Source organism: Sus scrofa, chromosome 12 (assembly GCF_000003025.6).
Source record: "Sus scrofa isolate TJ Tabasco breed Duroc chromosome 12, Sscrofa11.1, whole genome shotgun sequence".
NCBI lineage: Eukaryota > Metazoa > Chordata > Mammalia > Artiodactyla > Suidae > Sus > Sus scrofa.
In genome coordinates, this window is record NC_010454.4 from 39350406 (window position 1) to 39374696 (window position 24291).

Consider the following 24291-nt stretch of genomic DNA (forward strand, 5'->3'; position numbering starts at 1 on the left):
GGGCCTGGATGCAAATTTCAAAGTTGGATTCCCCTAACCCACTATGCTATAATGTATAGGCCCTAGAGTTTGACATGGAATTATACTGTGAGCCACACAGGAAGTCCTTGACATGGAATTATAGTTAAGGCTCTGACACTTATTTGCTGTATGACTTTGAGAAAATTACTCACGTTCTCTAAACCTTGGTGTCCTTGTATATAAAATGGCCATGATAATAAGCATAGTTACAAAGTTATTATGAAGATAAATTAGATGATTCTTTTTTTTTGTCTTTTTGCCTTTTCTAGGGCCACTCCCATGGCATATGGAGGTTCCCAGGCCTCCATAGGCACAGCAATGCTAGATCTGAGCTGCGTCTGCAACCTACACCACAGCTCACGGCAACACCGGATCCTTAACCCACTGAGCGAGGCCAAGGATTGAACCCGCAACCTCATGGTTCCTAGTCGGACTCATTGACCACTGTGCCACAACAGGAACTCCCAAATTAGATGATTCTTATGGGGCATATAACACAGTCCTTGTTGCATAGCAAGTGATCAACAAATGTCATTTATCCCCCAACTTCTCCTCTTCCTCCTCCTTATCCCCTCCGCACCAATTAAATCGAGTAGCATGGATACTTTCAGTGATGCTGATTTATTAAAAGGAACAATTATTTTCCTTCCTCATCACATCCCCTGTCTTCTCCAGACACGGGCCCCATTTTCATCTGTTTTCCTGGGAAGGAGCTTCAAATCATCACATCTTTGAAGATAGGAACTCCAGGAAAGGATGAGCAATGATTACAGAAGGATGGTCTTTAGGATAAATCTTCCTCTGAGAAATGGACAGAAAAAATTATGCATGAGACCTGTTGTTTGGGGGATCTCCATCCACAGAATACAACTGAGAGGCAAGAGTTCCCATTTCTGGGAATCAATAAGAACCTGCCTGGAGCCAGCAAGGCCACAAGTACCCTAAAGACAGAGGATAGGACAAGTAATACATTTGGAACACAAATGGCTTATTTTAAAAGTATGTGTTGGTTCTGTGGTGTTTGATACAACTTGATTTATAATCAAAACTGAATCCTGGTAGCATTTTATTATGCATTTTTTTCAATCAATGGCTACTGAACATAAAGCAACTATCATGTGAGGCCCCTGAAATCTTGTTAACTAAAAGGGATTCTTATAGTTTCATATGGCAATGTGCATCCAAGGCTTAAAATAAGCATATTCCTTGGTCATCAATTATATGCCTTAGAATTTATTCCAAGGAAATTAATAAGGGCATGTACAGCCATACTGATAATATAAAAAAGAAACTTATTAATGTGTATTAATGGAGGTTGCTAAGTATATGACCATGCATGGCAGATGTACATATGAAGCACACAGGAAGATTATTAAAGATGATGATATACAAGATTATTAAAGATGATGATATAGAAGCATTAGTGTTGATGTTAAAAGTTGTTCACTAGCTATTTCTAAGTGAAGTAATCAAGAAATCAAAATAAGTGCAGGATCATCTCATTTTTATGTAAATACCCTGTGTGTGTGTTTACAATATGCACCAAAGTGTTAAGCAAATACCATTTGGGGATGGGGGATTATGGGGAATTTTTCTTTTTTTCTGCTCAAATAGTCTGATTTTTCTCTAGGACATACCAGATAATGAAATTATTTTAAAGATTTGGAAACCACCATCCTATGACAGATGCTTCTTAGGAAATGTGGGTAAAGAGGGAGAGGCCAGAGAGCTTCTGTTCCACTTATTTCTGGTAAATCCTGTTCCACTTATTTCTGGTCAATCCCATTAAGGCCAAGTGTACTGCTTGCCTGGCTTGTACAAGGTTTGAGGAAGCAGGAAAGGGCATGATATTTTTACCTGTCTTTAGTCTGAAACACAGATGTGGCCACAACCATTGCTGACACAGCGTTCTCCTGAATCACAGTCCCAATCCCATGGCAGAGATCAACACAGGAGCCTATGTGAGAACAGACCAATTGAAAACCACCGGGCTTTAGGCACAAGTACTAAAGAGGCCACCCTTGATTAAGGAGCCAATTCCTAGTTCTTCATTTAGTCCAATATATAATATAATTTATAAATGATTACTTGCAGAATCATACTCATTAGCATTCATGGGTTTCAGCTAAAAACAATGCATTCACACAGTCTCAACAAAGCAAGACCCACCCTAAAGAAGAAGATAATTGTGTTTGTGGAGGGGAAGTACAAAGAAGCCCACTTAAAGTGTCCTCTCTCTTCAGGGAAAGGGCAAAGACGGGGAGGCTCACATTTATCAAATACCATCAAGGGTGCCCTGCCATCACCCGATGCAGTGACTCTGACTGGCCCCATTTTATAGGTGTGGCAGCCGGGGCACACAGAAGTGACTCACCTACTAGTAGGTACAGAAATGGAATCCAACCCAGACCTGCCAGGCTCCCAGGCCAAACTTCATCTGCCACCCCAGAGAGTGAAACTGACCCTGACATGAAGAGCTGACCTCCAGATTTGAAGGAGTCTTTCCTGATCTGAGTGGAGGCTTCTCATGTTCCTAGATCTTCAGGAAGTAAGTCTTTGTGGGCCAAGGAATTAGATTCAAAAAGCTGGTTAAGACCCCACAAGGTTTCTAACAAGACATGTGCAGAGCTCTGGATGAATGTGGACTGTGCTTGGGTTGGTTACTCAGCTGTGGTCAGGAGATCCCTAGCTGAGTATGCCTCTGAAGTTCTCTGGGCCTTTGTTTCTTCATATATAAAAGGAAGCCCTTGAATCCAGCAGAGCTGGATGAAGTTCACTCTCCAGTGTCAATGCCAATCAATAGAGATGGCTTTTTTTCCTTTTTGCCTTCTAAGGGCTGCACCTGCGGCATTTGGACGTTCCTGGGCTAGGGGTCCAACTGGAGCTTAGCTGCTGACTTATACCACAGCCACAGCAAATGAGTTCCGAGCCGTGTTTGTGACCTATACCACAGCTTAAAGCAACGCTGGATCATTAACCCACTGAGCAAGGCCAGGGATCAAACCCACAGCCTCATAGATACTGGTCAGGTTCGTTATTGCTGAGCCATAATGGAAACCCTGAGATGGCTCTTCTGAGGCTATGTTGGGAAGGCTGAGATGCCTTGTCCAGGCTCAAGAGAGAGAGAGAGTGCTGTGACTGATTAGCAGTGTCTGAGGATGGAAGTCAGGGGCCTGGTGAGATGTCTACAGTGTACTTGCAGACCTCAGAGAAAATCGATATGATCCCTCCAGGCTTTTATTAGCTGTTCTTGGTTTACAGTGAAAGAACTGAAGACATCTTGTTTCCACTCATAGCAGTTTGGATACTCATTATATCTGTTGATTTCTTGCCGTATACAAAACACAGAGGTAAGTTATTTAGGAAGTACAAAGATGTAACACAAGGTTGGTACCTTCAGGCCGCTTAGAGTCTAACGATAAAGATTTGTGTTTAAAGTACTAAAAGCATCCTATTGCATTCCTACATCACGGGAAACTATATCTAATCTCCTGTGATAGAATATGATGGAAGATAATGAGATAAAGAATATGAGTCACTTTGCTGTACAATGGAAATTGATACACTGTAAATCAACTATGAGATGGCTCTTCTGAGGCTATGTTGGGAATTAAAATTTAAAAAATAAAGAACTAAATTAAACAAATTAAAAAAATAAAGAACTAAAAGCAAAGCAGTATGTGACATGTGTCCTGACAGAGGTTTATCCAAAGGACTAAAGGGGCTCAGAAAAGAGAAGACATTACGTCCAATTAGATGAATCAGGAAAAATGAGTTGAAGTATTGGAATCTTTTAAAACAGAATTGAGGTGGGGGATGGTAGAGTCATGAAAAGAGAAAAGAAGTATGAGAGAAAGTTCACAAGGGGGAAAATGGACCACGGTAGAACTAGGGAGAGGTATGGGGGGGACCCAGGGCACAAATGTAAGGAGGCACTTGCTCATCCTTGAGGATAAGCATCTCCTGAAATTTTGCAACTGAGGTGCCCCATCTCCTCACTCTTCACCCTGAAATAGATGGAATACAAGAAGAATAGCAACTGAGAGGCTGGATACTTAGGGAGCAGCTGGAAATCTGGCAGGAAAGATAAGCAAGGGGCAAAGTTAAAGAGGGCAGATCTTGAAGACCTGAGGAGTGGGGATTTCAAGCGGTAGCTCAAGAGAGGGATAGGATGGCAGTTTATGTATGACGACTTTTCTAGGGTGAGAGCATAGACTGGACCAGGATTCAACAAGCAAGCAAACTTCAGAAGGAAGAGAGGGACAGGGAGAGCTTTCAGGAAGCTGTTGCAATGGCCCAAGCATGGACTAATCGGGGCTGGAAATGTGTGGCAATGGAGGTTGGAGAAGAAGGCACGTGTGCAAGAAACAATTGCAAAGAAGGAGTGGTATTTGGCAACCGGTTCATTAATTGTAGGGGGAGGAACAAAGAAGAGAGAGGAGTAAGAGTGGAATCCAGTGATATCTTGGGAGGAGACGAAGAGACAGTGAAGAGAACCCAAGAGGGAAGAAAGTTGGAGGGTTGATGGGGTGGCCAATAGTGTCAAGTGCTGCAGAGGGTAAAGACTCTGGCTACTGCAGAGAGTCAAGAGATTTGTCCAGAAGGTCCAGGCGAGGGATGGGGGCAGCAATGGAGACTATCATCAGTCTGCAAGGGCTGGAGGAGTGACTTATGGGGAAGAAAGGGCAGAGAGTTAAGATTGCTCCTTTGAGGATGGTGGTGGTGAATGGAAAAGAGGAAATTGGAAAGATGATGTTTCATATACTCAAGAAAGTGTTTTTTTCTAGGCGGTCCAATGTATTGGTAGCGAGAAACAAAGAAAGTGACGGAAAGAGATTCTGAAGAGAGAGAGTGCGGGGCTGATGAGGGGGCAAAAGTCACCTCTTTTGGAGAGTTCAGATGGCGGGGTGACCTGGGGACAGAGAGGGGAAAAAGTAAAAGCAGCAGAGTCTGCTGTTAAGATGGGCGCCAGCAATGGCTCCTTACCTGGAATATCTTGCCCTCTCTCCCCTTCTTCCCCTCCTAACCCTTCAGTCCCTGGTCCCTGCGGTTCTGCTTTCTGAATCTCTCACTGGAAGAAGGATGGACTGCCTTCTGCAGAGACTCACCCAGAAATTTCACTGGTCTCACTGCAGCCTGCAGCTCCTGTACCTCTGAGCTGAGCATAAGCAGGGCCACAAGGAGGAGGAAGCCTCCCAACTTCATGCTGCTGCTGGAGTCTTTGGCAAGAATGCAGCAGGGCTGAGAACAGCTGAAATGTATTCTCTTTGGCCAGCCCCATGAGCTGGGATGAGAGGCCAGGGGTGGGGCTAGGGGCTGTGGGAGCCTAAGCCCTGCCCAGAAGCTGGTATTTCCAGAGAACACACACACCACGTGAATGTACCTTGGGTAACGCCACATTGTTCGCTAAGCAAGTCTCTGACCCAAGGGAACACCCTTCTCTGACTGACAAATAAGAAAGCAGTGAGTGGCTGAGAAAGGGGGTGGATGGGGTGGGGGTACTCTCATTCACCTCATTCGTTTTTCAACCCAAGTATCAGGTGTCTCCCCTGGGCCAGGTCTCTGCTAGGCATGGGGAATATGTCCTTATAGTGAGGACAGCGTAGACACTGGGTGCTAGCTAGTGAAGGTGCAGCCTGCTCTCTCATTCACCCCTCCCTGCTCTGGGCCCTGGTATCTCTGGTACTGCGGGCAGGGAGGGGCAGTGGGACAGCCAGCAGGGGTGCTCCTAGGCCACCTGCTTGTGGGATGGAGGCCCCTCTGGTCTCCGTCTTCCTTGGTCTGATTCTCTTGACGGCTGTGTATCTAGGCAGGTGTGGTGCTCTTTGCCGACATGATTTGTGTGATTTTCTTGGGATGGAGTTCCATCTCATGTTGTCCGCCTTCATTTCTGAGAACCCAAACTCTTGACATACACGTTCCACTCTTCCAGAATGTCTCTCATGGTGACGCAGTGGGGTGGGAGTGCGGTGGGGCTGCAGTCAACCACCAGCTAGGGAGTGAGATTTCATTTCCTCTCTTCTTGTAGACACTGATCTGGAGAGGTGACCCTCTGAAGGTGATTCCCCTTGGTTTCTTGGAGGGCTATGTACTCTCCTCTCCCCAGTGGCAGGGGGCATGGGGGAGGCCTGTATCCCTGTGACCGTCAATACAGTCTCCATAGGGGAGTTTGTGTGGTGGCACAGCAGAAACAAATCCAACTAGGAACCATGAGGTTGTGGGTTCGATCCCTGGACTTGCTCAGTGGGTAAAGGATCCGGCGATGCCGTGAGCTGTGGTGTAGGTCTCAGAGGCGGCTCGGATCTGGTGTTGCTGTGGCCCTGGCATAGGGCAGCGGCAACAGCTCGTGGGAACCTCCATCTGCCGCAGGTATGGTCCTCAAAAGACAAAAGACAAAAAAAAAAAAAAAAAAAAAAAAAAAAAAGAAAATACTGTCTCCATAGGATGTCTACCTTAACGGGAGGTAGGGTGACTGGGCTAGTTGGTGATGGCAGGACCACTTTGCCTGCCCTTAATGAAGACCTGGCCTGCAGATGGTTGACTTCTCTTTAGAAAGTGGAGGACTGGATGTTTCACCAGGGGCCCTGGTTCCTAATTCTGGGGCGGACCCGTTAGCGCTCCACTTGTCACGGTTCCCCAGATCCACCAGTTAGAGGTGCTTTGGGCAAACACCTGACCTCATAAATTGCTAGTACCCCTAGGTGGGTTGAGGGGTACATTTATGGGCTACTCCTCAAGCAGTTTTGCAGATCAGTCCTTGATTCAGGCCTGCCTGTCCCACAGCTGAGATAGACTGGTGTCTAATTTCTCCAAGAGGGTCAGAGCCAGAAGGACATTTTTAGAGATGCTAAACCCTGGACAGACTATCACTGCATATGTAAGTCTAGATCTTAAAAAACAAATCTTTCAAGAGTGCACAAAACTCCAAGGACTGTGGAAATTCCATTCCCTTCTTTTTCGATGTCCTCTCTTTTGTGGTTTTATTTTGGGGCTGTCTCGCTGGTACCTTAAGCACATGCCCAGTGTGTCCTTTTGGTCACTCAGAGCTGAGTGGGGCCTTCAGAGCCTTGGTGATGGGTCCCCAGTCTGCTCCCCTCCCTCCTCCTGCAGTCTCTAACCACCCAGGCATGTGGCCGTGCTCTGGCTGCTGCCTCTCACCAAGTGCTTCATGTGTCTGCAAAGCAGTTCAGGCAGTTCCTTGAACTTGGAATTCCATTTTCTCTTCTTTCTCCACCGTATCCCACAAGGGTCAGCACAAATGTCACCTCTGAAACGTTCTGTAGCTCCTACCCTTGGGAGCGTTCACTTTTTTTGCATACTTATTTGGCCATAGTACTCAGCACACTATATCATAATTAATCATCACTATTTTTAAATATTTATTTTCTGTGACTCTCCTGATGGCTAGAATGGGGAAGGGGAGGCTTGCTTTCCTTTTCTTTTCTTTTTGTTCTTCCATGCTGAACAGTGGCTATTTATCCTGCTCAATAATTATTACATGAGCCCAGGATGGAGAGGAGGATACGTGGATCAGAGTTTTGACTGAAGGGTGGGGGTGGTGAAGATGGGTACGGTGAACACCTGAGGATGAGGCTGAGTCTACACAGGACCCAGAGCAGAGGCAGCTTTTAGTTGCTGGGGTGGAAGCTCCATAAAGACACCAACAGCAGAAAGGACACAGCTTTGGAGCTGGAGAACCCTCCGTTTGAATCCCTCCATGGGGCCACTTCCTGGGTATGTGACAGGGACTATAAAATGGCATTCCACTTTTGGAAAAATACTTCCTGAACTCCTGCCACGTGCCACGCCCTGTGTCAAATGTGGGGGGTGTGGTGTGAACACGGCTGGCTTGCTCTTCAAGGGCAGGGGGCGAACGAGTCAATGCTGGGGGGCACCCGGGTGATGTGAGACCATGCTCTGCTCATACACACGTGAAGTGGAAACCAGCCACCGTCTGGCTTCCTGAGGCCCGTCTGGGAGAACCCCACTGGCACTGAAACGTGGTGGGGCTCCCAACTTGCCCAGGACAGTAGCAGTGACCCTGGAAGGGTCCCCAGGGGTTGACGCATCACTCTCTTCCCTGGGTTTACCTTCGGGTGCAGCTCTTTGTTGTGGCAGTTGGACATTAAAGCCTTATTGGTCTATAAAGCTTAAAGAAAAAATTTGATCAAGTATAATTAAGAAAAACCTGAAAAAGAGGAATTTGTCTTGTGACACAAAAAATTGGACCTCAGCAAGACCTGTATGTGAAGAGAATCCCGCCCCAGATAGGAGTGAAGGGCACAAGAAGTCACAGCTGCCACTTATTGAGCTCTTGCTTTACAGGCTCGGCTCTTTACAGACCTCTCCTTGTTTCATCCTAACGAGGCGGTGAGGTGGCTTGGTGGTTAGGATTCCCATTGCTGACAGGGGGAATCTGGTTTGAAAAGGCAAAGGTGTCATCTCTGCCTCGCTCTCACGGCTACATCTTTCTTCTTTCTCTGCCGATCCTCTCCCTCCGTTTCTCACACCCTGTGCTTGGGAGACTGTGACCTCCCCTGAGCCCTCGAGGTCGAAATGAGTCCTAGAGACAAAAGGACTAGATGTGCTCAATCCCACATGGAAAATGCCAGAGGAGAGAAGTGGCTAGCCCTCCCGTGAGTCAGATGTCCTCCCCGCCCCGAGACGGATAACGCCAAGTTGCTGAGGGCTCTGGGTGTGGGAAGGTGCGTGCGAGCCATTGTCATGAGGAAGACACACCACATAGCTTCCAATACAGACAGGATTACTGCCGTTTTACAGACGAGAAAACTAAGTGCCAGAGCGTCTAGTAATCGACCCCAAATAATAGCTAAATGCAGACCCAAGATCAACCTCCAAAGGCAGGGCTCTTAAGTAGAACGCATTACTGTCAGGTTAGGTCCAAACTCTTAGGAAATATCTTGACTCCTGTGGGGCACAGAAAGATGAGCTCCTGAGGACACAGAACTCCCACTTCATCTCGCATGGTACTCATTGTCAAGAGCTTATTAGCAGAGCGCAGGTGCTTGGAGCTCAGGCACTGGCTAGGGAGGATTCTGAGCCCTCAGCCAGGTCGAAGGGAGGGCTCACCCACCTAAAACTGTCATTTTGGTTTTAGGAGAGTTGAGGAACAGCAGGTGGCTCTTAATTCTGGCTGTTTGCTAGGGCATTTCGAGGTTGTGAAAAGAAGACCGGTGCCTGTACAGCACAGCAGAGAAGGGCGAGGACTCTGCAGGGGGACAGGTTGGCTTACCCCTGGCTCCCCTCCTTGCTAGCTTGTGTGTGACCTTGGGAAAATTCATTTCCCTCTCTGAGCGTCCCTTCTTCATCAGCTAAGTGGGCATACTTCCTACCTCAAAGGGTTGTTGGGCGACAAGTGTATATGGACAGCTTTACACACATACCTATCCTGGCAGAGTCCTCAACACACTGAACTTGCCCCTCACCAAGTGCTTCATGCCTCTGCAAAGCAGTGTGGGGAACCTGGATCAAGACACGGATAATTGAATGTTGATAGGCGGCGACCTTTCTGGATGACAGAAACCTGGAGCTAACATTGAGCCATGCTGGATTTGCAACAAGCTCTCTGAGCCAAAAGACACAGCTTGTTCCACCTAAAAATCAAGCGTGCCAAAGAATGGAGGTCACTCAAGGTGACAGAGGGAAAGGAGGTGGGAAGAAAGGGACTTGGGATTTACTGGGCACTTCAATGTGCCAGGTTTACAAACTCATGCACAGCTAATACACACAGTATGTATTTTAAAATATACACTTAAAGCCGTGCACACACTCACTCACACACACACATGATCTCCACTCGTGTTTTAATTCAAAAACACTCCCAGGGGTTCTCTCCCCCTCACAGGAGGAGATAAAACTTCCCCAGGTTTCCACAGCTTCTTCATGACCCAGGTCTTCCTGGCTCTAAATCTCAAGCTCTGTCCTCCACCCAACACTTTTATGCCCTTTCCTTCGCAGTCCCACCCACTGGATTCTAGACCCAGGTATTAAGACCCCAGGGCTCGAGGCTGGTCTCGCCGTGTTAAGGACCATCCCCTGGTCTTTTCCCCCCACTGCCACGGAACCCTCTGGGATTCCTCCCTGGGTCACACACCTCACCTGCCAACGACTAGAAATTCTCTTGGGGAGATAAGGCTCCTGCTCTGTTCAGATGGAAGGAGAACTCCATTGCTGAGTCTAAATGGCTTTTTTCCTCCTTCCACCCTGCACAGAATCCTCCAGCCTCTCCTTTTTACACCTTCTGGGAAAAGCGGGTCCAGCTTTTACATGAAACTTTTCATTGCAGCTTTCCTAAAGCTGTTTGGGAGAACATTTCTTTCACAAGCATGGCTCTCTTTGGCCATTAAGGGCGATGCGTGTCAGACTTACCGGGGAAATGACTTTCCCAAACTTGTTTCTTCTTCCTGAGAACCAGTCGATTAATCACAGCGCCCGCTTTCCTTGCAGTTTTCCATGGCCGTGGGGCAGGTGAACAGAAGAGATGTGCCCCTCTTCTGGGGCGAGGTTCCGACCGCCCCTCCCAGACCCATGCCCTCCATTCTCCTTCTTTGGGTTAGTCTGAAGCACACAGGCAAGTGGTCCTGGCAGCCAAGTATTGACGTCAGGGAACACCAGCGAATGGGAGGAGCCCGGTCCCCAAACCACCACTTGGAGGAAAGCTGCCTGCTGTGCAGGAATATCCATGCTGGCAGTTCCTCTTGTGGCTCAGTGGAAATGACCCTGACTCGTATCCATGAGGACGTGAGTTCCATCCCTGCCCTTGCTCAGTGGGCTAAGGATCTGGTGTTGCAGTGTAGGTTGCAGAAGGGGCTGGATCTGGCGTTGCTGTGACTCTGGCTGTTGCCTGGCAGCCGCAGCTCCGATTGGACCCATAGCCTGGGAACGTCCGTATGCTGCAGGTGTGGCCGAAAAGAACAAAAAATGCATCAGTTTTGGATTTTACACCAGAGAGCGTAAACCTGAACTGAGTGAAGCCAGTAGCATTTGGGGGGTTATTGGTTACAGCTGCTAATTCATACAATGTGAACTCTAATTACTCATGTCGCTTTTGACAAACCCGCCTGATCTCTTGCCCCTATATACAGCCCCCACTGACACACACACACACTTCACTCCTAAAGAGAATGGCAACTTTGTGGGGGGACAGTTTCCTAAGTCAGTATTAATGTTTCCTGAATTATTGTGGCCATGCTCTTGTCCTGAAATACTTTGGGTTTTTTTATTTTTTTGGTTTGTTTTTATTTTGCCTTTTTGTCTTTCTTAGGGCTGCACCTGTGGCATATGGAGGTTTCCAGGTGAGGGGTCTAATGGGACCTGTAGCTTCCAGCCAACACCACAACCACAGCAACGCCAGATGCAAGCCAAGTCTGGGACCTACACCACAGCTCATGGCAACGCCAGATCCTTAGCCCACTGAGCAAGCCCATGGATGGAACCCACAACCTCATGGTTCCTAGTCGGATTTGTTAACCACCGAGCCACGGCAGGAACTCCAGGAAATACATTCTTATTGCACTTAAGGCGTGTCAGCCTATGCTGTAATTCAGATGTAATTTCACTCTTTCCTGACATGACACGCTGGCGAGGCTCCAGGGCTTTGGCGTGACCCCACTGTGCATTTTTCTGGCATCGGAGGGGGAATATCCGCGAGTCCTGGGACTCAGCATGAGACTGAGAAAGTGAAGTGCAGTGAAGAGGAGAAAAGGGGTAAGGCGGACAGGCATTTTGGAGTTGGACTAGCCGGAAACAAGTACAGATCTCTGGGCCACATGTAACTCTTTATTGCATGGATCCAAATGCACTGGCCAGAAAGCAGCTGCTTCCCCAGGCAGCGCCGTGTAGCCGTTAGACTCTGGGGGACAGCAGTCCACTCAAGGTGAGATGGTGCTATTCTCACAACCCAACCTTAGAGGGTTCCTCTTTATCTCTGCAAGTTTCGGGACCACCCAGCACCCACGGCCTCTCTTTTAGGGGCTGTTAAATCAGCTCGGCACAGAGACTCTGTAGTTGATCCAGGTGTTCCTTTTCATTTTGTTTTGCTTTTTAGGGAAGTTCCCAGGCTAGGGGTTGAATCAGAGCCCCAGCTGCCAGCCTACACTACAGCCACAGCAACACGGGATCCAAGAGACCTCTGCAGCCTACACCACTGTTCACAGCAAGGTTGGGTCCTTAATCCACTGAGCGAGGGCGAGGATCAAACCCTCATGGATCCTAGTCGGGTTTGTTCACTGCTGAGCCACAAAGGGAACTCCCTGATCCAGGTCTTTCAAGCTCCTGGTTGCCCAAATGTTAAGCCAGATCTGTAACAGCTCACTAACCAAGTATTAGGAAACCCTTCAGGGTCAATTGCTTCCCACTGTGGGAGAGGAGTGAGTACAGAGCTTACAAAGTGATATAGCTGGAGTTAAATGTCTAGGTATATATCCTGTGTTTTTATTTTTGGAGGTAGTATAAGAAAAAGAGGACGTTTTGGAGTCACCAAGCTCTATTTAAATGCAGGTTCAACTACAACCAGGCCGTGTGACCTTGACAATGAATTTCTTTAGGTTTCCTCATCAGGCATTAGAGGCTCTGGAGTTCCCTGGTGGTGTAGCAGGTTAAGGATCCCGTGTTGTCACTGCCATGCCTCAGGTGGCTGCTGTGGCACGGGTTCAATCCCTGGCCTAGGAACTTCCCCATGCCACACATGCAGCCAAAAGAGGAAAAAGAAAAAAATCAAAAAGCTGCAAGCTCAGTCTCCTCAACTCGTGTGGCTGATGTACATACCGATAAGGAAGTAATGTGGGGAAAATAGCTCACATGTAGCAATATATCAACATATTTTCCTACTGCTGTAAATGGATCCTTTCCCTTAGTTGGGTTTTCAGTTCCTAAAGGCAAGAGGCTATTCTTACCTTTACAACGTTTACGGAGCTTTGGTACCACGAAAAGAACCACAATTTAATTGCCACCCTGTTGGGCATCGTCCTCCAGATCAGGGGCCCTCAGCTCCTCTACTATGTCCTGAGAGCTCTCCGTTTGGGGTGTGCTAGCTTTCCATTCCTTATGTCCTGCTCAGAGGGTCTCAGTAGGAGGTGACGTTCAGGAGGTGTTAATGCATGGGTGGCCTTATCCAAGTTTTGGTGTGTGGGGTAGACCCCGGGCATTATCCAAGTTTTGGTGTGTGGGGTAGACCCGGGGAAGCTTGGTTAGAGTCCTGGAATGAGGGGGAATGGGGTTTGGAGCCAACCACAGGGAAGAGGGAAGCGTGCTCTGTGAGGAGAGAATAGGCAGCGTGGGAGGCAGTGGCCAGGAAGCAGAGAAGTCAATACAGACAGACACTGATAGCTGGAATTCCAGCTGTGGAGTGGGTGGTCGCTAGATTGCAACATGCAGTCAAGGCACAGGTGTATGTCGGGTGGGGTGATCCAGTAACAGGGGAGGTGTCTCTGTTCCTGGAGTGATAATTAAGGGAAGCGAAGGCTGTGATTGGAGAGGAAGGCAAAGGCATGCTATCCAGAATGTAAGTGGAGGGGCTGGACTTAAGTAGGAGTAGGTTGTGTCTTTTCCACTATTACGGGGGAGGAAGCAGAGTCAATGGGTACAAATACAGGGGGACAGAAGAGGAGGGAATTTGTGTTGACTTGCACCCATTTTCTCAATGAAGGATGTGGTGAGATAGGTGGTGAGACTTGAACGGTGGAGGCTGGAGTGAAAGGTGCATGAGATGGCGCTTTGAAGAAAGCGAACTAGGAAATGGCCATCTTGGTTATGGGAGAGTGAATTTTCACAGGGAAATGAGGTTAAATTCCCAGGCAGTGTTGAGTGCCTGGGCTGCTTAGTGTTCCCAGGAGAAAGGAAGCAAGAAGGGTCATGAGTGGGAATGGTGATGAAAGAGAGAGAGAACCGGAGTTAAATACTTGTGGAGGTGGAGCTACTAAGGTAAGTGAACCAGAAACCTTACCCAGAAATAACGACCCAGGTTGGATAATGCCAGAGAAGTCGTTTTATTCAGAAGAAGGATCCTTTGCAAGCACTATTCCTTAAACAATTGCCAGAATTCAACCCTTAAGCCAAGTTATTCTAGAACCTCACCCCATGATCCTGGGGTTCCTGGCAAAGGTGGAGTTCCTGGAAAAGCCCAGCTCTTCAAATAAAGGTGACATGTGGGAACAATTATGGAAGGAGGCCAAGGTTCATCAGTCATCCAAACGGCTAGGGAAGGTTTTCTCCTAGAATACAAAGGTCATGATGTCACTTCCCCCAAATTCCTGCTCCTTGCTACCAACCAGCTTTCTCCACGTGCCACCCAGATTTCAGGGAGCAGAGGGGTGGCTGGGGTCCCTTCTGGGCTGGCCGAGGCCAGTGGGGACTCATCCTCCCCACCAGCAGCTATCTTCTACTCACGTCTGGAACAGCAGTCTGGCAAGAGTGTCCACAACCATTGCTGCAGCACTTCTGTCCGCTGGGACAGGAGTCATCCCCGAAGCAAAATTCAGCACAAAGTCCATACGTTCCTTTTGGCAACACTGGACATTTTCCGGGTCTCTGTTCAACTGAAACACAAAACAGTCTTTCCAGAAACCCAGGCTGGCTCTGTACAAGGGAGTAGGGCTTGGTGTTAAGAAAGAGAGTGATGGAGTTCCCATCGTGGGGCAGCGGAAAGGAATCCAACTAGGAACCATGAGGTGCGGGTTCGATCCTTGGCCTCGCTCAGTGGGTTAAGGATCTGGCGTTGCCATGAGCTGTGGTGTAGGCTGGCAGCTATAGCTCCTACTCAACCCCTAGCCTGGGAACTTCTGCAGGTGTGGCCATAAAAAGCAAATACATAAAAAAATAAATAAACAAATAAAGTCCCCACCTTGACACTAAAAAAAAAAAAAAAAAAAAAGAAAAAAAAGAAAAGAAAAGAAAGAGAGTGCTGAGGTGTCTCAGTCCCTGATGGCCCCTTAGCTTCTGCCCTACTTGATGCCCCAAATCTTCACCCCCTCAACCTTGGAAGCCATAGTACCGTGTCGTCCATGGGAAAATGCACCGATGACCGGCAGGTGCAGCATCTTGGGAGAAGAGGACAGAGCACTGCTACTAACCTCCTTCTTTTTGTCACCTAGACCATTAAATCCCAGGTGCCAGGCAGAGCCAGCTTCCCACCAATTCTATGCTCCTTCAGGTGCCAGTGAACACTGAGTCCCACAGCCTGCCACCCTTCCTTCCTGAGAGAGAACCTGAACCCAGTAGCTAGGGCTATTCAAACTGGGTCCCATGAACCAGTAGGATGAGCATCCTGCAGGAGCCTGGAGAAACTCCGATTCTTAGACCTCTCCAAGAAACAGGAATTCTGGGGCTCGGGTCCAGCAATTAGGACTATAGAAAGCCTCTCAGGTGATCCCTAAGCAAGCTGGTGTTGCAGAACCCCTACTGCGTCTCCTCCCAAAACCAGCCTACACTGTCGAGTTGGGGGGACGGGAAATGCAAGTTGGATAGTACCCTTATGCATCAAGTGGAATAGATCTGATGAACGTTGAGGAGGGGGGATTTCAAGTGGTAGCTCAAGAGAGGGATAGGATGGCAGTTTATGTATGACGATTTTTCTAGGCTGAGAGCATAGACTGGACCAGGATTCAACAAGCAAGCAAACTTCAGAAGGAAGAGAGGGACAGGGAGAGCTTTCAGGAAGCTGTTGCAATGGCCCAAGCATGGACTAATCGGGGCTGGAAATGTGTGGCAATGGAGGTTGGAGAAGAAGGCACGTGTGCAAGAAACAATTGCAAAGAAGGAGTGGTATTTGGCAACCGGTTCATTAATTGTAGGGGGAGGAACACAGAAGAGAGAGGAGTAAGAGTGGAATCCAGTGATATCTTGGGAGGAGACGAAGAGACAGTGAAGAGAGCCCAAGAGGGAAGAAAGTTGGAGGGTTGATGGGGTGGCCAATAGTGTCAAGTGCTGCAGAGGGTAAAGACTCTGGCTACTGCAGAGAGTCAAGGGATTTGTCCAGAAGATCCAGGCGAGGGATGGGGGCAGCAATGGAGACTATCGTCAGTCTGCAAGGGCTGGAGGAGTGACTTATGGGGAAGAAAGGGCAGAGAGTTAACATTGCTCCTTTGAGGATGGTGGTGGTGAATGGAAAAGAGGAAATTGGAAAGATGATGTTTCATATACTCAAGAAAGTGTTTTTTTCTAGGTGGTCCAATGTATTGGTAGCAAGAAACAAAGGAAGTGATGGAGAGAGATTCTGAAGAGAGAGACTGCGGGGCTGATGAGGGGGCAAAAGTCACCTCTTTTGGAGAGTTCAGATGGCGGGTGACCTGGGGACAGAGAGGGGAAAAAGTAAAAGCAGCAGAGTCTGCTGTTAAGATGGGCACCAGCAATGGCTCCTTCACTGGAATATCTTGCCCTCTCTCCCCTTCTTCCCCTCCTAACCCTGCAGTCCCTGGTCCCTGCGGTTCTGCTTTCTGAATCTCTCACTGGAAGAAGGATGGACTGCCTTCTGCAGAGACTCACCTGGAAATTTCACTGGTCTCACTGCAGCCTGCAGCTCCTGCACCTCTGAGCTGAGCATGAGCAGGGCCACAAGGAGGAGGAAGCCTCCCAACTTCATGCTGCTGCTGGAGTCTTTGGCAAGAATGCAGCAGGGCTGAGAACAGCTGAAATTTATTCTCTTTGGCCGGCCCCGTGAGCTGGGTTGAGAGGCCAGGGGTGGGGCTAGGGGCTGTGGGAGCCTAAGCCCTGCCCAGAAGCTGGTATTTCCAGAGAACACACACACCACGTGAATGTACCTTGGGTACGCCACATTGTTCCCTAAGCAAGTCTCTGACCCAAGGGAACATCCTTCTCTGATTGAGAAATAAGAAAGCAGTGAGTGGCTGAGAAAGGGGGTGGATCGGGGTGGGGGTACTCTCATTCACCTCATTCGTTTTTCAACCCAAGTATCAGGTGTCTCCCCTGGGCCAGGTCTCTGCTAGGCATGGGGAATATGTCCTTATAGTGAGGACAGCGTAGACACTGGGTGCTAGCTAGTGAAGGTGCAGCCTGCTCTCTCATTCACCCCTCCCTGCTCTGGGCCCTGGTATCTGTGGTACTGCGGGCAGGGAAGGGCAGTGGGACAGCCAGCAGGGGTGCTCCTAGGCCACCTGCTCGGGGGATGGAGGCCCCTCTGGTCTCCGTCTTTCTTGGTCTGATTCTCTTGACGGCTGGGTATCGAGGCAGGTGTGGTGCTCTTTGCCGACATGATTTGTGTGATTTTCTTGGGATGGAGTTCCATCTCATGTTGTCCACCTTCATTTCTGAGAACCCAAACTCTTGACATACACGTTCCACTCTTCCAGAATGTCTCTCATGGTGACGCAGTGGGGTGGGAGTGCGGTGGGGCTGCAGTCAACCACCAGCTAGGGAGTGAGATTTCATTTCCTCTCTTCTTGTAGACACTGATCTGGAGAGGTGACCCTCTGAAGGTGATTCCCCTTGGTTTCTTGGAGGGCTATGTACTCTCCTCTCCCCAGTGGCAGGGGGCATGGGGGAGGCCTGTATCCCTGTGACCATCAATACAGTCTCCATAGGGGAGTTTGTGTGGTGGCACAGCAGAAACAAATCCAACTAGGAACCATGAGGTTGTGGGTTCGATCCCTGGACTCGCTCAGTGGGTAAAGGATCCGGTGATGCCGTGAGCTGTGGTGTAGGTCTCAGAGGCGGCTCGGATCTGGTGTTGCTGTGGCCCTGGCATAGGGCAGCGGCAACAGCTCGGTGGGAACCTCCATCTGCCGCAGGTATGGTCCTCAAAAGACAAAAGACAAAAAAAAAAAAAAAAAAAAAACAAAAAGAAAAAAAGAACAAGAAAATACTGTCTCCATAGGATGTCTACCTTAACGGGAGGTGAGGGTGACTGGGCTAGTTGGTGATGGCAGGACCACTTTGCCTGCCCTTAATGAAGACCTGGCCTGCAGATGGTTGACTTCTCTTTAGAAAGTGGAGGACTGGATGTTTCACCAGGGGTCCTGGTTCCTAATTCTGGGGCGGACCCGTTAGCGCTCCACTTGTCACGGTTCCCCAGATCCACCAGTTAGAGGTGCTTTGGGCAAACACCTGACCTCATAAATTGCTAGTACCCCTAGGTGGGTTGAGGGGTACATTTATGGGTTACTCCTCAAGCAGTTTTGCAGATCAGTCCTTGATTCAGGCCTGCCTGTCCCACAGCTGAGATAGACTGGTGTCTAATTTCTCCAAGAGGGTCAGAGCCAGAAGGACATTTTTAGAGATGCTAAACCCTGGACAGACTATCACTGCATATGTAAGTCTAGATCTTAAAAAACAAATCTTTCAAGAGTGCACAAAACTCCAAGGACTGTGGAAATTCCATTCCCTTCTTTTTCGATGTCCTCTCTTTTGTGGTTTTATTTTGGGGCTGTCTCGCTGGTACCTTAAGCACATGCCCAGTGTGTCCTTTTGGTCACTCAGAGCTGAGTGGGGCCTTCAGAGCCTTGGTGATGGGTCCCCAGTCTGCTCCCCTCCCTCCTCCTGCAGTCTCTAACCACCCAGGCATGTGGCCGTGCTCTGGCTGCTGCCTCTCACCAAGTGCTTCATGTGTCTGCAAAGCAGTTCAGGCAGTTCCTTGAACTTGGAATTCCATTTTCTCTTCTTTCTCCGCCGTATCCCACAAGGGTCAGCACAAATGTCACCTCTGAAACGTTCTGTAGCTCCTACCCTTGGGAGAGTTCACTTTTTTTGCATACTTATTTGGCCATAGTACTCAGCACACTATATCATAATTAATCATCACTATTTTTAAATATTTATTTTCTGTGACTATCCTGATGGCTAGAATGGGGGAGGGGAGGCTTGCTTTCCTTTCCTTTTCTTTTGTTCTTCCATGCTGAACAGTGGCTATTTATCCTGCTCAATAATTATTACATGAGCCCAGGATGGAGAGGAGGATACGTGGATCAGAGTTTTGACTGAAGGGTGGGGGTGGTGAAGATGGGTACGGTGAACACCTGAGGATGAGGCTGAGTCTACACAGGACCCAGAGCAGAGGCAGCTTTTAGTTGCTGGGGTGGAAGCTCCATAAAGACACCAACAGCAGAAAGGACACAGCTTTGGAGCTGGAGAACCCTCCGTTTGAATCCCTCCATGGGGCCACTTCCTGGGTATGTGACAGGGACTATAAAATGGCATTCCACTTTTGGAACAATACTTACTGAACTCCTGCCACGTGCCACGCCCTGTGTCAAATGTGGGGGGTGTGGTGTGAACACGGCTGGCTTGCTCTTCAAGGGCAGGGGGCGAACGAGTCAATGCTGGGCGGCACCCGGGTGATGTGAGACCATGCTCTGCTCATACACACGTGAAGTGGAAACCAGCCACCGTCTGGCTTCCTGAGGCCCGTCCGGGAGAACCCCACTGGCACTGAAACGTGGTGGGGCTCCCAACTTGCCCAGGACAGTAACAGTGACCCTGGAAGGGTCCCCAGGGGGTGACGCATCACTCTCTTCCCTGGGTTTACCTTCGGGTGCGGCTCTTTGTTGTGGCAGTTGGACATTAAAGCCTTACTGGTCTATAAAGCTTAAAGAAAAAATTTGATCAAGTATAATTAAGAAAAACTGAAAAAGAAGAATTTGTCTTGTGACACAAAAAATTGTATCTCAGCAAGACCTGTATGGGAAGAGAATCCGCCCCAGATAGGAGTGAAGGGCACAAGAAGTCACAGCTGCCACTTATTGAGCTCTTGCTTTACAGGCTCGGCTCTTTACAGACCTCTCCTCGTTTCGTCCTAACGAGGCGGTGAGGTGGCTTGGTGGTTAGGATTCCCATTGCTGACAGGGGGAATCTGGTTTGAAAAGGCAAAGGTGTCATCTCTGCCTCGCTCTCACGGCTACATCTTTCTTCTTTCTCTGCCGATCCTCTCCCTCCGTTTCTCACACCCTGTGCTTGGGAGACTGTGACCTCCCCTGAGCCCTCGAGGTCGAAATGAGTCCTAGAGACAAAAGGACTAGATGTGCTCAATCCCACATCGAAAATGCCAGAGGAGAGAAGTGGCTAGCCCTCCCGTGAGTCAGATGTCCTCCCCGCCCCGAGACGGATAACGCCAAGTTGCTGAGGGCTCTGGGTGTGGGAAGGTGCGTGCGAGCCATTGTCATGAGGAAGACACACCACATAGCTTCCAATACAGACAGGATTACTGCCGTTTTACAGACGAGAAAACTAAGTGCCAGAGCGGTCTAGTAATCGACCCCAAATAATAGCTAAATGCAGACCCAAGATCAACCTCCAAAAACAGGGCTCTTAAGTAGAACGCACTACTGTCAGGTTAGGTCCAAACTCTTAGGAAATATCTTGACTCCTGTGGGGCACAGAAAGATGAGCTCCTGAGGACACAGAACTCCCACTTCATCTCGCATGGTACTCATTGTCAAGAGCTCATTAGCAGAGCGCAGGTGCTTGGAGCTAAGGCACTGGCTAGGAAGGATTCTGAGCCCTCAGCCAGGTCGAAGGGAGGGCTCACCCACCTAAAACTGTCATTTTGGTTTTAGGAGAGTTGAGGAACAGCAGGTGGCTCTTAATTCTGGCTGTTTGCTAGGGCATTTCGAGGTTGTGAAAAGAAGACCGGTGCCTGTACAGCACAGCAGAGAAGGGCGAGGACTCTGCAGGGGGACAGGTTGGCTTACCCCTGGCTCCCCTCCTTGCTAGCTTGTGTGTGACCTTGGGAAAATTCATTTCCCTCTCTGAGCGTCCCTTCTTCATCAGCTAAGTGGGCATACTTCCTACCTCAAAGGGTTGTTGGGCAGACAAGTGTATATGGACAGCTTTACACACATACCTATCCTGGCAGAGTCCTCAACACACTGAACTTGCCCCTCACCAAGTGCTTCATGCCTCTGCAAAGCAGTGTGGGGAACCTGGATCAAGACACGGATAAATGAATGTTGATAGGCGGCTGACCTTTCTGGATGACAGAAACCTGGAGCTAACATTGAGCCATGCTGGATTTGCAAACAAGCTCTCTGAGCCAAAAGACACAGCTTGTTCCACCTAAAAATCAAGAGTGCCAAAGAATGGAGGTCACTCAAGGTGACAGAGGGAAAGGAGGTGGGAAGAAAGGGACTTGGGATTTACTGGGCACTTCAATGTGCCAGGATTTACAAACTCATGCACACGCTAATACACACACATATGTATTTTAAAAATATACACTTAAAGCGCGTGCACACACTCACTCACACACACACATGATCTCCACTCGTGTTTTAACTTCAAAAACACTCCCAGGGGTTCTCTCCCCCTCACACAGGAGGAGATAATAACTTCCCCAGGATTCCACAGCTTCTTCATGACCCAGGTCTTCCTGGCTCTAAATCTCAAGCTCTGTCCTCCACCCAACACTATTTAAGCCCTTCCCTTCGCAGTCCCACCCACTGGATTCTAGACCCAGGTATTAAGACCCCAGGGCTCGAGGCTGGTCTCGCCGTGTTAAGGACCATCCCCTGGTCCTTTCCCCCCACTGCCAGGGAACCCTCTGGGATTCCTCCCTGGGTCACACACCTCACCTGCCAACGACTAGAAATTCTCTTGGGGAGATAAGGCTCCTGCTCTGTTCAGATGGAAGGAGAACTCCATTGCTGAGTCTAAATGGCTTTTTTCCTCCTTCCACCCTGCACAGAATCCTCCAGCTTCTCCTTTTTACACCTTCTGGGAAAAGCGGATCCAGCTTTTACATGAAACTTTTCATTGCAGCTTTCCTAAAGCTGTTTGGGAGAACATTTCTTTCACAAGCATGGCTCTCTTTGGCCATTAAGGGCGATGCGCGTCAGACTTACCGGGGAAATGACTTTCCCAAACTTGTTTCTTCTTCCTGAGAACACAGTCGATTAATCACAGCGCCCGGCTTTCCTTGCAGTTTTCCATGGCCGTGGGGCAGGTGAACAGAAGAGATGTGCCCCTCTTCTGGGGCGAGGTTCCGACCGCCCCTCCCAGACCCATGCCCTCCATTCTCCTTCTTTGGGTTAGTCTGAGGCACACAGGCAAGTGGTCCTGGCAGCCAAGTATTGACGTCAGGGAACACCAGCGAATGGGAGGAGCCCGGTCCCCAAACCACCACTTGGAGGAAAGCTGCCTGCTGTGCAGGAATATCCATGCTGGCAGTTCCTCTTGTGGCTCAGTGGAAATGACCCTGACTCGTATCCATGAGGACGTGAGTTCCATCCCTGCCCTTGCTCAGTGGGCTAAGGATCTGGTGTTGCAGTGTAGGTTGCAGAAGGGGCTGGATCTGGCGTTGCTGTGACTCTGGCTGTTGCCTGGCAGCCGCAGCTCCGATTGGACCCATAGCCTGGGAACGTCCGTATGCTGCAGGTGTGGCCGAAAAGAACAAAAAATGCATCAGTTTTGGATTTTACACCAGAGAGCGTAAACCTGAACTGAGTGAAGCCAGTAGCATTTGGGGGTTATTGGTTACAGCTGCTAATTCATACAATGTGAACTCTAATTACTCATGTCGCTTTTGACAAACCCGCCTGATCTCTTGCCCCTATATACAGCCCCCACTGACACACACACACTTCACTCCTACAGAGAATGGCAACTTTGTGGGGGGACGGTTGGGGGTGGTTCCAGTTTCCTAAGTCAGTATTAATGTTTCCTGAATTATTGTGGCCATGCTCTTGTCCTGAAATACTTTGGGTTTTTTTATTTTTTTGGTTTGTTTTTATTTTGCCTTTTTGTCTTTCTTAGGGCTGCACCTGTGGCATATGGAGGTGTCCAGGTGAGGGGTCTAATGGGACCTGTAGCTTCCAGCCAACACCACAACCGCAACAACACCAGATGCAAGCCAAGTGTGGGACCTACACCACAGCTCATGGCAACGCCAGATCCTTAACCCACTGAGCAAGCCCATGGATGGAACCCACAACCTCATGGTTCCTAGTCGGATGTGTTAACCACTGAGCCACGGCAGGAACTCCAGGAAATACATTCTTATTGCACTTAAGGCGTGTCAGCCTATGCTGTAATTCAGATGTAATTTCACTCTTTCCTGACATGACACGCTGGCGAGGCTCCAGGGCTTTGGCGTGACCCCACTGTGCATTTTTCTGGCATCGGAGGGGGAATATCCGCGAGTCCTGGGACTCAGCATGAGACTGAGAAAGTGAAGTGCAGTGAAGAGGAGAAAAGGGGTAAGGCGGACAGGCATTTTGGAGTTGGACTAGCCGGAAACAAGTACAGATCTCTGGGCCACATGTAACTCTTTATTGCACGGATCCAAATGCACTGGCTAGAAAGCAGCTGCTTCCCCAGGCAGCGTCGTGTAGCCGTTAGACTCTGGGGGACAGCAGTCCACTCAAGGTGAGATGGTGCTATTCTCACAACCCAACCTTAGAGGGTTCCTCTTTATCTCTGCAAGTTTCGGGACCACCCAGCACCCACAGCCTCTCTTTTAGGGGCTGTTAAATCAGCTCGGCACAGAGACTCTGTAGTTGATCCAGGTGTTCCTTTTCATTTTGTTTTGCTTTTTAGGGAAGTTCCCAGGCTAGGGGTTGAATCAGAGCCCCAGCTGCCAGCCTACACTACAGCCACAGCAACACGGGATCCAAGAGACCTCTGCAGCCTACACCACTGTTCACAGCAAGGTTGGGTCCTTAATCCACTGAGCGAGGGCGAGGATCAAACCCTCATGGATCCTAGTCGGGTTTGTTCACTGCTGAGCCACAAAGGGAACTCCCTGATCCAGGTCTTTCAAGCTCCTGGTTGCCCAAATGTTAAGCCAGATCTGTAACAGCTCACTAACCAAGTATTAGGAAACCCTTCAGGGTCAATTGCTTCCCACTGTGGGAGAGGAGTGAGTACAGAGCTTACAAAGTGATATAGCTGGAGTTAAATGTCTAGGTATATATCCTGTGTTTTTATTTTTGGAGGTAGTATAAGAAAAAGAGGACGTTTTGGAGTCACCAAGCTCTATTTAAATGCAGGTTCAACCACAACCGGGCCGTGTGACCTTGACAATGAATTTCTTTAGGTTTCCTCATCAGGCATTGGAGGCTCTGGAGTTCCCTGGTGGTGTAGCAGGTTGAGGATCCAGTGTTGTCACTGCCATGCCTCAGGTGGCTGCTGTGGCACGGGTTCAGTCCCTGGCCTAGGAACTTCCCCATGCCACACATGCAGCCAAAAGAGGAAAAAAATAAAATCAAAAAGCTGCAGGCTCAGTCTCCTCAACTCGTGTGGCTGATGTACATACGGATAAGGAAGTAATGTGGGGAAAATAGCTCACATGTAGAAATATATCAACAT

At 48.9% G+C, this 24291-nt stretch overlaps 2 protein-coding genes and 2 long non-coding RNA genes across 5 annotated transcripts in view; all 4 read right to left on the bottom strand.

The window, feature by feature from the left end:
- Positions 624 to 5284, bottom strand: LOC110256045 (protein Wfdc21-like). The gene is made up of 3 exons (XM_021067397.1): positions 5130 to 5284; positions 1879 to 1978; positions 624 to 822 (listed from the first exon to the last, which is right to left on the bottom strand). The coding sequence occupies exons 1-3, from the start codon at positions 5224 to 5226 to the stop codon at positions 789 to 791; spliced, it is 231 nt and encodes a 76-aa protein (XP_020923056.1). The 5' UTR covers positions 5227 to 5284; the 3' UTR covers positions 624 to 788.
- On the bottom strand, positions 6930 to 10450 carry LOC110256049. The gene is made up of 2 exons (XR_002337225.1): positions 10411 to 10450; positions 6930 to 9504 (listed from the first exon to the last, which is right to left on the bottom strand). It is a non-coding gene; the product is annotated as an uncharacterized LOC110256049 (long non-coding RNA).
- Positions 14009 to 24291, bottom strand: part of LOC110256043 (signal peptide, CUB and EGF-like domain-containing protein 3) — a 69241-nt gene continuing 58958 nt past the window's right edge. For both annotated transcript variants that reach the window (XM_021067392.1, XM_021067377.1), the window contains 2 exons: positions 14428 to 14576; positions 14009 to 14252 (listed from right to left, as the gene is read on the bottom strand). In XM_021067392.1, coding sequence (XP_020923051.1) covers positions 14220 to 14252; positions 14428 to 14576 — 182 coding nt within the window. In that variant the 3' untranslated portion in view covers positions 14009 to 14219. The remainder of the gene's footprint in view (positions 14253 to 14427; positions 14577 to 24291) is intronic.
- Positions 18336 to 22246, bottom strand: LOC110256048. The gene is made up of 2 exons (XR_002337224.1): positions 21828 to 22246; positions 18336 to 20909 (listed from the first exon to the last, which is right to left on the bottom strand). It is a non-coding gene; the product is annotated as an uncharacterized LOC110256048 (long non-coding RNA).

Coding starts and splice junctions, on each gene's coding strand:
- LOC110256045 (XM_021067397.1), bottom strand. CDS start 5,226: ATGAAGTTGGGAGGCTTCCTCCTCCTTGTGGCCCTGCTTATGCTCAGC. Junction 1,979..5,129: donor GAGACCAGTGAAATTTCTGG/GTGAGTCTCTGC, acceptor GTTCTCACATAG/GCTCCTGTGTTGATCTCTGC. Junction 823..1,878: donor GTGTTTCAGACTAAAGACAG/GTAAAAATATCA, acceptor TCCATTTCTCAG/AGGAAGATTTATCCTAAAGA.